At 39.2% G+C, this 13910-nt stretch overlaps 1 protein-coding gene across 9 annotated transcripts in view; it reads right to left on the minus strand.

Annotated features, from left to right (window-relative positions):
- The window catches only part of Npas3 (neuronal PAS domain protein 3), a 790249-nt gene that overhangs the window by 531321 nt on the left and 245018 nt on the right, over window positions 1-13910 (minus strand). For 8 of the 9 annotated variants that reach the window (XM_040743093.1, XM_040743094.1, XM_040743092.1 and 5 more), the window contains one exon: window positions 13555-13799. In XM_040743093.1, the coding sequence (XP_040599027.1) occupies window positions 13555-13799 (245 nt within the window). Of the gene's footprint in view, window positions 1-13392; window positions 13444-13554; window positions 13800-13910 lie in introns of all 9 variants that reach the window. The other variant, XM_040743087.1, reaches the window with a different exon arrangement.

The following is a 13910-nucleotide window of genomic DNA, read 5'->3' on the forward strand; positions in this document are numbered from 1 at the left end:
GTAACTTGGCTGCTGTGGGATTTGTCCATATTTGATAACCTTTGAAAGGTTATTGGTTTTAGTTTTGCAAGTCAAGTGACTAACAGCAGCCACAGAGACCCATCATAAACATTCCATAAGGATAGGCTTCCTACACGAGCAGGGCAGAAATGGCCCATAATGAAACAGGGGGTTTTCCTCCATGTCCCCCTGGCCAGTGCTACATGCTCAAGAAACTGGAAAGAAACACTCAGATCTCAGAGAAACTTGTACTTAAGCATCTGGTTCATATGGGCTCTCTTCTAAGCATTTCTTAGTCATTGTTTAAAATGTTATCACTATTGGACAATCTTGCATGGCAAATCCTTGAACAATACTATCAGCCTCAAAGGAATAGCTCATGCATAGAACAGAAAGAGAAGCAGAAAAGCAGGCTGGGAGGTAGAAGGATGTTTTCACGAAAACAAGTTTTACCAAATATCTGTTGCCATAGACATGTTTAACATAGGGGAGCTCTCCAATATATAAGAAACTTGATCTATAAATATTTCTAAAACATTCTATCAATCACCTTCACTTGCAGACAAGCACAGATGACAAAATTTATAGTCACTGTATACCCCTGCTAAACTCAAGGAAATTTTGAAAACTACGTGAGCAACAATTTGAAAAATGGAGTAGATTTCTTGCACAACTACTTTGTGACGCATTCCTGAATGTGAGAGCAAAATGAATAAGTTGTGGTGACTTTACCATCAAAATTTGTGCCTCTTCGTTAGCATATGTGAAATGCTGCCACTCCAGGAGCATACAGCTTATTGCAGGGGAGTGCATTTGGAGTAGAATACAAGTGCCCCTGGTTCAATAGCATCTATAGTTTGATTTCACTGAGCAATGAACTCTTACGCCTATGTAGAATGCAGCAAAAGGTGGATGACAGGACTCTGAGGGTTCAGAGAAGTCTGTGATGACAATGGTGACCAGTCTCATAGTGAATAAGTCTGTAGTAAACTGCACATCATTTTTCAGAATATAATTTCATTCTAGGGTAGAAGGTGGAATTCCCTCACACACACATCAAGTATACTACCGAATAAAGATTAAAGATGATGAGTCAATCAAATTTTCTCTGACTGTAGAAGTTTGAAAGATTCTCTTCCAGGGGACATTAATTTATAAAGCTCACTTTGTTTTTTTAACTCCATCAATGGAGTGAAACTATCTATTGCTGTAGCTTTAGACAACCAGAGGATAGACAATGTATCTGAGTTTAGACCCCACTGGTTACTAGAAGAACGGCATGGTGCCTCTGATGTTAAATTACAGAGAATTAACACATATTAATTTGGTGCTGGTTGTGCAAATGCTTCTGGCATTTCCTTCAGCACTTAAACTCATTTTCAGAGAATGGACTGCTGTAAAGAATGCAGGCTCATTAAGAGTTGATTTCCTCAAAATGCTGAAGGATGGCAACTTTCAATTGTTGGGAGCCCAGCAAGTAGCATTTCTCTCCTTAGATGGGGTGAGGGAAGACTCCACCACACTTTGTTTTGAGCAGGCGTTGTGGGTTAGAAAACGAAAATTTTCATCTTGTTGTCACAGCCTGGCTTACCTCGTTTCAAGGCTGGCTGTGTTTTCTTTACACGGAATAAAATTTTAGCAGGAGCAGAAGCCAAATGCATAAAATGAATGATCAACTTACAAAATTCGTATGAATCTATTCTTTCATGCGGCTCTGCTTTAAAATAGCATCATAAATGCACATCTGCAACGACTGCACCCCTTCCTCAATTGTACAAATTATTAGAGTCGTTGACAAAAGGTTTTTTTTGTTTGTTTAGGGGTTGGTCTGGGCACTCTCTTGGCAGACTGCCACTTTTCTAGCAGTGGAAATACTGCATGCAGAAAGCCACATTGTACAGAACAGCTGTTCTGTTAAAACACCAAGCTAGCAGCCCAAGAAATGACTGACTTCACATGTGAAGTAAAATCGTCCCCCTGCCTTTGTACTAATTTAAATGAAATGAGACTACAAAACATTCACTTGCATGCCGTCTAGTCTTCCCTCTCAATTACAGCCTGTAGGGACTTGTGTGCAAATCCTGAGCGGGGCGGGCAGCCTGATTCTCCCTCCATGCCCAGGGCTGCCCTTGAACATCAGTCATTTGACTTCCTAGGTTCCCAGGATTGGGGTGGTGGTGGCTCCTTCTCTGGAAAGAGGAAACTATATTAGGGCTTCAAATTTTTAAAAGATAGTTTAATCCAGCCTTTTCTATATCGACTAAAAGCAGGAGCATCAGAGAGCAGACACTAGATTATATTTCATTAGGTTGTTGGTTTATCTTTATAAACCACAGTGTGTGATTTATGCTGTTTGTTGTTTGAGAAGATATTCACATAAAAGAAATATATGGCATTCTGCTCAAAATAGTCTTTTGTGAGGGGAAGTCTTCATAATTTCACCTCAAATCTCATGGCCCCAATTCTCATTAAATGTTACCAGGTTTACACCATTCTCTGTGATACATAATAAATTGAACAGTACCAGTGAGTACCAGAAGTTAAGACTGAATATTTTCATCTGAGAATGGAACTTCTGGCAAGACTTTCTTAGAAAATGATTACATTTTTGTTGAAATAGTACCATATGTATCTTTTTTATAATATGCCCACCTATATGCAATTGAAAACGCTGTCCATCTTACAGATCCAGTTTAAAAGCTACCGTCTGTCTGTTAGACTTCTTTTGACATGACGAATATCTTTTCGTATACCCTAAAACCCAAGTTAAGATTATGTCTATTTAGCTACACTCATGAGGAAGTATCAAATATATTTTATTATTTTACTAAATTGGCCTTTGTATTTCAGTCATCAACTATTTGAAAGATCTCTTCTTATCAATTCAATGAAATATCTACATAGTAGCAATTTGTAAATAAGCTTCATAAACTTTGATTTTGCATATTAAAATATTTTAATATTCTCAAGTCACCTGTGGCATTTAAGAATTACCAAATTTCCTCCATTCTATTACATTGTGAGTTGTGATTTTTTTTCCACATTAGGATCTGAATCACTTTTTAAATATTGCAGGTTAAATTCAACCATCATCCTGATTTACTTAGTCTTGAATATCTTAATAATTATACAAAAATAAAAACCACACAGAAACCTTAATGTGTGGTACAGATCATGAAAAGGAGCCCTAATATGCTCTTGAACATTCCCATACAAATTGAAGCCTTCCAGTAAGTGCCCACCTCAGGAGAAGGCATATTCAAACAGTCAAGTCCCAGATGCAAATTTTACAACAAGACGGCTGAAGCAAAAAAACAAAACAAAACAAAACAAAACAAAAAAACTATTCACATTACAGAGATTCGAAGTCAGGAGTGCTGGACTCCATCAACCAACACTATTACTGAGCCGTTCTGAAGACACGCTGAGACAGCTGGGATGCTGTGTCTCCAACCTTGGATGTAGGATGTGCCTTCAGTATAGGCAGTTGAACCTCTCTGCATTGTGAACTGAACAGCTACATCCTCGAAATAATGTATGCTGAAAGCCCAGTTCCTCAGTGTGATGGTATGTGGAGGTTGTAGCTATGGGAAGCAACTGTCAAGAGGGTGGTTCTCTCGGGAATAGGGTTACTGCTCAGGATGAGACAGAGTCATCAACCTTCTTTCTTTACTTCCCTGTCTTCCCATCACACCCCACATCAGCCGCTTGGCCTTCCCTGAGAACTAGACCGTGACACACCCCAATCTTAGGTCTCTAGATTCCCAGAATGGTAAGTCTATTGTATGAGCTAGCAAAACTATGATGTCATAGCCTAATAGTCCAAACTAACAAAGACAGCCTACAAAGGGCCCTGTTCCTGATTTCAGTTTCCAATGGAAGAAGCTCCCATAGCAACAAGGGCAATGACTGACCACTAACAGGAAGGCTGTGGCCGGTGGCTGTGCCTGATAGCCTACCCAAATGAAAGCAACACCGGGTGTGCACCGAACAACGTGGTAACAGATGTCCCTGTGCCTTCGTGGCTCCACACCTACAGTAGATACAATGAGAAGCACTCTGGGTCAGGGGTCAGCTAAGTCGATATCACTGTGCCACTTTCTACCTCGCCCCCCAAAATGCCCCAAATGAGGTTTGTCTGAATCCCAGTCTCAGTGCTACCCTGCCCAGGACATGCTGCACGTTCCTGCTTTGTTATGCTCTCTTCATGCCTCCTTTCAACATGGAAAATGAGAGCAATTTTGCTTTTATGCTAAAATTCTTGTAAAAACCTGGATACTATTCATCTATTTTTACAGAAGAAAGCCAATATTTTAAAGTATTTATATAAAACCCAAACTGTGTACACAGTCTGTTTTCATCATGCGTGCTGATATTCAACACAGCCTTATTTTTCAAACTGTAAAATTATATATGAGTGATGTGCTCTAATTACCAAACACCACCAAATTTTTGTTTTGTGTCTAGAACGCATTGGGAAGCTCTGATGAGGAACACACTGAAAGCCGGTGTCTTCTAAGCATTTACACAGTGACATTCACACATGGAGAACTTGTCTGGTACCTGGTGAAAGGCAGACCCCAGCGGACATGAGGAAAAGACGTTTGATTTCTTGAATATAATAAGTAGCTAAAGTTAAATCCTGCTATCCAATTCAATCCCGATTCTTCATTTTGGCATGGTTTTAGAAATATGTGAAATTCTATCAGCAAAAGATCAGGTTATCTTTGCCAATCTGTCATGTGATGATGACAGCATTAGATTCTGGGGCCAGCGATGCAGCTCATTGGCTAGTGTCTACCTAGTACATGCAAGGCAGGAGTAATAAGAATGGCAATGACTACTGTTATTATAAGTGCAACTTTAGTTAAAAATAACAACTATTGTCACATTAATAAGTGTCATTGCTGTTATTATGGCAGTGCTGACGATGGAACCCTAGGCTTTTTCATGCTGATCCGGCACTATAGCACCCAGCTCTAACACAGGGTTACTGACAAATTTCAGATGTCTTATTCCTAATAATTGTTTTATGATAGCTACAGTCACATGCAGATTTAAACCACTGGTTAATTTAAAAGCTAATACATTATGTGGAAAAGTAAATCAAAACTATTTAACCCAACCAACCAGTTGTTTGACAGAGAATTTAAGTAAACAAATCAATACAACAACAAAATCAAACCCACAAATATCTGTTTTCATCCTTTTTCTAAAATAATATACAGAGAATATTATCTCAGTAAGTTCTTGTTTTAATCATTTGCTACATTAAGTTATAAAAGCAGTCAAAAGAAGTGAAGCCACCTCAAATGCACAAAATTTTATAGACCCATGGTTAATACCTCACATTATATGCCAATGCCACACTTCTGGCTGGTGCACAAGTTATTTATGGTTATCACAATATACAGGTATATTAGCATATATAATGCTAAATATTGTCTTAAAATACATTCCAGGACATGATGTTACACATTTAAACATGAGTCAACCTTGTATAATTATCACTAAGATCTTACAAGAATGGATTTTTAAAAAAACTACCACTGTCCTCACCAATTCTGATGTCACAGACAGAATTGGCATGTCTGTGTGCACACATGTGCAAAAGCATGCATATATGTCTGTTTGTGAATGTTTGCTGGCCCACCTTTGAGTCCATAACCCAAAAGAGACACAAGAGCCTCATGCTGAGGGGAATAAAGCAAAAATTAAAGAAATATGAACCACATACACAGAGGGAAAGCACAGGGATTGTGATACTATTAATAATCAGCTACGAGAAACCTGAGCCATCTTAGAAGAGTCTCAATCAAGCTACTAATTGCTCAATCCTGTCTACAGTATTTGGGTTCAGGATTAGAAATTAAGGAATCATCCAGGCCAAGATCACTAACCCCAAAAAAAAAAGGTAGAAACCTGAGCTCTAGAAGGTTTTACAGCACAAGCACAGGTCACAGGGCTTGTTAAGTTTTGTGAAAAGCTGTCAAGTCACTATTTACTGATTTCCTACTACTTTTTTAAGGAAATATGAATCCTACATGATAGCTCACATAACTGAGACAAGACAGTTAGAAATCTGTTGCTCAGACTTCAGGTTACACACCCGTTACATACTCACGGGCATTGTGAGACTGGCATTTTCAACTCCTTCCTCTGCATCTGAGAGCGAGCCTATGGGACAGGAGCCTCTACTCTTTCTCCCCACTTACTTCCCCTTTGATTTCACCCTATCCTCACTCTTCTCCTCCCCAGTTTTCCTATTCTTCCTTCTTCTTCCAGTTTTATGACCTGCACCTGCCCAAACAGAGTGTTTCACTGGTGGTATTTAGATTTGCAAACATATATCTTTATTACAATTCAGCTCTAAAACAAGATTCACTACTCCTCCAGGTACAAACCAGTATTCTTAGATGATAAAATGAGTACAAGGAGTCAGATCACGCTTTCAGTGAGCTCATGTTCCAGTGCGCAGGCAGCTAAAGGAGCAAATTATGGACTGACAGCAGAGCAACGGAAGAATATAAGTGTGCCTCACAGAAACGGCTGCTGGTCCAGGGAGAAGGGAAGTTTACACCGTAGTGGAACATCTGAACTAGGTTTCAAACACTGAACGGGAACACGCCAAACTCACCAGGGGTAGGGAGCCCAAGGAACCACCCCCCAAACCCAGAACTTGGATGTGAAGGAGACTAGAAGAGCCTGAGAAGCCAGATGTTCTCTCCGACTGTTAGTCCCCATTTTGACCCAAAAAGACTCTTGGTGGAAGGTGTCTTTCACTATGCCCTTTGTTCAAGAGATGGGCTGAGAATACAAAAGTATCTAAAAGTTAAGGCATACTCCCCTAGCCCCCCATTCTATGACAGACTCTCTCATCTAATCACATCCGTACATACTGTCTGGCCTTCATGGAGCCTGGGCATGAGGTTTTCAGGAGTTCTTTACTGAAGGCTTCCAGGGTCACAAAATTTGATTAAATTAACGTGTTCTAATGTTATCTTGCTAGATTGCCTTTTGTTATAGGGATGCCAGCCATGGCACTTGTCTTGGATGGGTGTGTGTGTGTGTGTGTGTGTGTGTGTGTGTGTGTGTGTGTGTGTCCCTACAAAGAGGGCATTCAAGTCTAATGGTGGACTATATGAAACACACATACGTGGCTTGTAGCATTGGACATTGCCAGAGGAAAATGAGATGATGTTGGAGATAAGGATAGAACAATCTAGTAAGTCCCATGCTTTTATCATGTACCTATGTCTTCGTTATGCTTCTTTGTGGCATCTTCTAAAAGCAGTCCAGTGAGTGTCACTGGCCATGAACTTACTTTACTCTGACTCAAGTCACGTGGGCATAAATAGTGCCACCCCAATTCTGAACCACTGCACTCTGAAGAGATCAGTTCTTTCCCGGGAATAACCGATTGATCGAGTCTTGATAGTCACTCACTTTCAGTGACAACTCTTAAAAATAAGCTTTCTGTCAGAATTTCGGGTTGAAAGGAACTCTGGATGCCCAGGCCCACCAGCTACACCAGCAAATGGGGCCAACAAGTCCAACTCTCACGGTGGCATACAGCAAAAAGAACACAACAAACAACAAAGGAACCCAGCAATTCCACAGGATATTTCCATGCTAGATTATAACCCCACACATCACAGCACGCACATGGAGAGGTATTAAAACTTTTCATGATAGTGAGAAGCTATCATTAAATCCCCATTTGTTAAAAAGCCGGATCTTCCTACTATGAGAGGATGGGCCTGGAGAAACGGGGCAATGTACACATTGCCTGTCCAATTGTGAATCAAATCAAATCAAGGATTAACCTTTAAGTGATCTCCTCTCAGAAACAGTACCTTCACATTCATATAAAAAAAGGACAGGATCATGTCACTAAAAAGGCTTCCTGGAGGTATACCTGATAACAAGAATTATATAACGTTACATTTCCATGGGCTACTAAGACCTGGCATATACGTTGCTCAAATAAAGAGCAAAATGCACTAGCAGGTGGACTCTGGATGGGTTTTCAATGGTGCCACAAGCGACTCTGGATTGAGGCAGATGGAATTAGGTATGAGCCTAAGTCCCCCAAGATCCTAAGGATGAAGTGGCAAGGACAAGAGCCAAGTAAGTGCCAAGTTTCCATTTTTAAACTTATTTGCCTAGCTCTAAAGAAGCTTCTACTCAGAATGTAACAGGAATTCACTCTTGTTCCTGAACCCCTTGCCTATGTGAAAAGAAAAGCAAAGACGTCATAGGCTAAGTGTAGAGTAGCAAACAGTGTTCGCCTTGTAAGGTTTCTGAGGAAGTGGATTGAGCACCTTGCCTTCAAGCATGAATGTCACCTGCTTGAAGCAAACATATGTCAACAACCACCAAAATGCTAAGGCAGGAACTGGAAAGACTCCCCAGCTGTGCAAACCACGAAGACCTATCATTCAGATCATCTTAGAAGCCCCCTTCCTCTCCCCAAAACAAAATATAAAATTCTCCATGAGTTAGTGGAACCACCATCATAGCAGCAATTTAGTGCCCTTCAGGATGTTAGCCTGCACCCAATACCTTCCACGATTACTTTAAATGTGTATGCTAAGCACCACTGTTTACATATGAGTATAGCAATTGAATAATGACAGGCACCATGCTTAAACAGAGCCCTGCCACTTATTCCTCCCAGAAATAGCTACAACTTAATTTCTAATTGATCCCTGAAACCATGGAGGGTTTATTTTTTATTTTACACATTGAGTATTTTGTTTCTATGCATATCTGTACAACACATGCATGTCTGGCTTACAATGGAGGCCAGAGGGGGTGCTGGCCCTCCCTGGGACTGGAGTTACAGATGGTTGCAAGCTGCTATGTGGGTGCTGGGAACCAAACTGGGTCTTTTGCAAGAGCAAGCAAGTTGCTCCTCACTGATGAAGCATCTCTTCAGTCTCCAGTGAAGTAAAATTATATAAAGACAGAAAATCTCTTTCCCCAGGGGTCTCTCTTGATTTTAATCAGCAGTTGTCTTGTGTGTTTTTTGATTGCTCCTCTGCAGAGACTAAGGTTGTCATATATATTACATATTCAGCATCACTGTCCACTATCCACGCAGGCAAATTATCATTTAAAACTGTAATGTTTCAACTGAAATAGAACTTAGGTGCACAATGGCAAATATTCCCAGATTAGTTGAGTTGCAGGAGACATACTCCAAAAATTGACTGAAGTCCATGATATTAGAAAGACAGAAAATTTATCTAGTTTTAGTAAATGTCAAATCAGCAGCTATTGCTTTTAAGATTAATAAAAGACGTAATGGTTTCTAGATAGCCTCTAAATAGAGATTACTATGAATGGAGAAGTGATTTACCAACAGTCACCACAATGAGATTTCTTTAAAGGTTACAATCATCAGTTATTTAGCTGAAACACTGCTGAGAACGCCTGGTCATTTCGTGAATAATGCATAATGTTCATTGTAGATTTGATCTGTACTATAACAATACAGATATTTCTAAAATAATAGAAAAAACTATCTGGTTGCGTTCCAATTGCTTAACATATCATTTCCATGAAGTAATTGACTCAGGACATATTCCACACTGTCACCTGAGTGTTCTCCCCGCAAGCGTAACTTGTAATAATCTGTATACAATGGGCATCACACACAACAAACTCATCAACCTTTATAGACTGCTAAAAAAAGATGTGATGAATGTAGGGCAGAGTGAAAGACCTTTCAGAAGCAGCAAATTAAAATGATTAAAATTCTACATAGTTGTGTGGGACAAATTTAAATTTCAGCTTTGAAATTTAATTATTAGCATGATCAACTCATCACATTAAAAAACTGTTGCCTACACAGTGTGAGTACTTTTCATATAAATTTCAAAATGCCTTTAGGTTTATTCAAGAGGCTGTTTGGGGAGGCTCAAAGTATAATGTCTGCCCGTTTTATTGTTGGATTATGAACTGCACTTCACAGAATGCTGCAGGCTATTTATACAAGCTTGTTTACCCATATGAACTTCTTCAAGGGCACAACACAGAAGACCTTAATGAATTAAAATGAATTTCTTTTGATGTTGTTGTTTCATGACTGTTTGATCAAAATGAGTAGCAGTTTTGCATTAAAGAACTAGAATAAAGCAATAAGCTGTGCACATAGTCTACAACAGAGCTAGCTTGTAGAAAGTGCTCCTGCATCCTCTTAAACACTCGAGAGCCTGGCTTGACAGGGGAGACTCACTGAGATTCTATCTTTAGTGCTAGCCTGTTGCAAGTTTACTAGCAATGAACATATATCAATTTCCATGCTCTAACTTCGTCATTAGCTAAGAAGATCTGTTATCTCCTTGCAGGCTCTTCAGCAACTATCCTAGTCTCCCTGCTTTCCTCAGTGGTACCACACAGCCTTGCGTAGACTATGACACCCATGGGATACGTGACCATGCTATATCTTCTTATTAAGTGTGAACATAACAGGTAATTACAGAGCTGGGCTGACTGAAAGTCACACAGTGAGAAAAAATCAATTAGTAGCTATAGTCTAAGCCTGTCAAAATTCTCACCTGGAATTTTTGATGTGGATGACACAAAAAAATGAATATCGTTTATAGCAATGATATGGAAGACAAAAACACTGGGTTCTGTGTCTTAGATTTGTTAACAATTCACTCATCTCTCATCTAAGTAAAGTAAGTCAATATATGTCTATATGATCCAAAGATTTGTATCTGAAAAAGACAATTCCAAACACAAGTTGTTTTATCACACCAGAACTGAATGGACAGACTATACAGCCATCATTCTTTTTCTATATTGGTTTCCATCTCTACCAAGAAAGCCTTTTAACTTTAAAATCTTTCAAAATGGAAGTAAATTTTTGTTAGGCTAAACAAATAAATATGAGTGCAGTCCACCAACTTACATCAAACTAAATAATGTATTTTCACACTGCATGGTTTATGACTCACTGAGCATATCAGTTCCTTTTACATGGTCCGAAGGAAACATGAAGATAGCCATGCCTGAACTAGAGTAAACAATGTATATAACATGCACATATTTTGTGAAATTGCAGGGCTATTTTGGTATCTAGAACATGTATTAGTGTGTTACCAAGTTGATATCTACATTCTCAAAGGCAAAACAGTCAACAGAAATGCACTTCCATATTTTTTTTATATTTTGTCATGTTGATATCCTACCTGTGAGTGGTACCTTGGGTATGTGTTCTTCAGACTTTGAATGTCATGGACAATACTATGGCTTGGTCTATAAACTATGGCTTGTAAGCCCCACTGAGTAGTAGCTTTCATGTGGTCTTAAATACAATTTTACTGGAACACAGCCACATCTATGTCTTTACATACTGTTTGTGTCTGATCTTGTAGTATATAAGCCTCATGGCATACAAGCAGGACTAAGTAGATTACAAAGCCAATGATATTTACTCTAAGGTGTTAGCCCTGCTTTAGAGGAAAATAACATGAAGACATCCAAATTTTAATCTTCCTCTCACAACAAGAACACAATTCTTATTATTTAAATTTTTTATATATTTTGATCACATTTTTCCTTCCCTCAAACTCCTCCCAGATTCTCACCACCTCCCTACTGTCTATCCAACTTCAAAACAAAACAAAAAAGAGAATAAAAACAGACAAACAAAAACAAGAAACACACATATAAAGAGTCTGTTATGTGTTAGGCAATTATTCCTGGGCATGGGTTTGATAGACTCAGTATTACTCCATTGGAGAAAACTAATTTTCCCTTTCCTAGTAGGTATCAAAATGCAAACAACTTCTTGTTTAGGAGTGGGACTTTGTGTCAATGTCCCCTCTCCTTAGAGCACAATTCTTAAGGAAAGATGGGTCTGTTTCCCTTATCCATAATGTTGGCAGCTAGAAATGTCACAAATTCAGATTTTGAAATGCTTGCATATATATGAAATATCTTAAAGAAATGAGATATGTCTATATACAAAATTCATTTGCTTTTCATCTATCCCTATGCACGCCATCTTGATATAGGTTTACATATTATTCTTAATAAGTTTATACAGGTACACAACACAGTTTTCTCATTGTGGTATGGTGTTGGTACTCTGAGCATTAAAGAGCTTCTAAGTTTATAGTTTGTGACTATGGATTTTCAAACTAAGTGACTCACATATTTGTGATCACAAGTCTCATAATGCCATGACAAACAGTCACAGATTCTGACCCTTTAGTTTGATCAGAATCCACCAGCCAATACTCTTTCTAAACACAGTTAAGGTTACAAGGACTTCTCCAGAAGTAGCTGGCAGTATGGACTCACCTGAGAATTATTTTGGATGGGCATGGTGGCATATGCCTTTATTCCTAGCACTTGGTAGGCAGAAGCAAGCAGATCCCCCCTGAGTCTGAAGCTAGCCTGGTCTACACAGTGAGTTATAGACCAGCCAGAGCTACATAGTAAGACTTTGTCTTCTCCTGACCCGCCTCCCAGCCCCAATGTCGCTAAAGAAGACTCACCAGTTAAAAGACTTGGGTTTGGTTTCCAGGACATTAGGCAACTTACAATCACCTGCAACACCAGCTCCAGGGAAAGCCAATGCCTCTAGCCTCCAAGGACACTCACACTCATGTACATAGCCCCACACAGATATATACACATACACATAAATAAAATAATAAAAATAAATCTCAAGGAAAAGGGCGTAATTTGCAGATCTCCCTCAGAAGAGGCTATCTGTATCTCTCTAAGTAGCCTGCTTTTATACCATGCTTACAAAGATCCTATATACAAGGTTAGAACACGAGGACATCAGAATCTCAAAATTTAAGGTCATCTGCTATGAAAGACTTGCCCTTAGGAAAATAAAAATCAATAGCCAATACCACATATACATCAGTTAATTCATGCATAATTGAATGCTAAAAATGCCTTCAACTTTTAGGGGTTTGGGGAACAAACAAGAAATTCTAGTATCAGAGGGACAGAACTAACATTTACAAATAATTTTAAAAGTAACTATGTCAAAGATTTGAAGAAAAAATATATGTTTATGTTCATAACTTTCAATGTTTCCATAGAGAAACATGAAAAATTAATACATGGATTGATTTTCAGGGTCAATAAAGTCATTAATTCAAAAACACCTGCTCTGGTTGGGTCCTGCTGCTTTCCTGTCTTTGTTTATTTAACACAGAGCACATTAGCTCCAACTATTAGCTAACATCCCTACATGCCATTGTCAAGAAGGTGTATGTTTTCGTGTAGCATAAATTAGAACACATATGTAAATTATTTCATCCAAACTCCTATGCAATCTTACAACATGTCACAGAACGTTTAGGCGGACAGACTTTTTGAAAATCAAATAGAAATAGAAGAGATTTATTTCACCTTCGCATGGTGTCTTTCTCATGCAGAGTTCAGATTTCCACATTTGAATCCCTTTAAAGGATTTGATATGCAGGAAAAGAAGAAAGGATGTTGGTGAACATTTCATTCCAGAGGCACCGACAGACTACCATAATGCAGAAAAGGCAGCGGCCTACAACTTACCTTTGACTGAGGTGTTGGGTGGAGGGCCTTCCATCCGCAAGTTCCATGGAGGGTCCCCTTGGTTGGCAAAGTCCCTCATTTTGAGATAGCTAATTGTGAGTCGTATGATGGACGCCTTGTCGAGTTGGCTGGTGATGGCTGCTGGAAGGGGCAACAATTTGGCCAATTCATAGAACTCAAAGTTTTCTTTCCCACGACGGGAACGAGCCGCATCTCTGGACTTCTCCTTTCTCAGTGCTTGTAAACTGAAAGCAAAGAGAAGGGAAAGGGGTGTTTAGAACATGGCATTATGCTCTTTAGCTTCTACCACCTTGCCACCCAGAATATACCGAAATTAAATTCAGAATTCGAGATCC

This window comes from Mesocricetus auratus, unplaced genomic scaffold, assembly GCF_017639785.1.
Source record: "Mesocricetus auratus isolate SY011 unplaced genomic scaffold, BCM_Maur_2.0 Super-Scaffold_15014, whole genome shotgun sequence".
Classification (NCBI taxonomy): Eukaryota; Metazoa; Chordata; class Mammalia; order Rodentia; family Cricetidae; genus Mesocricetus; species Mesocricetus auratus.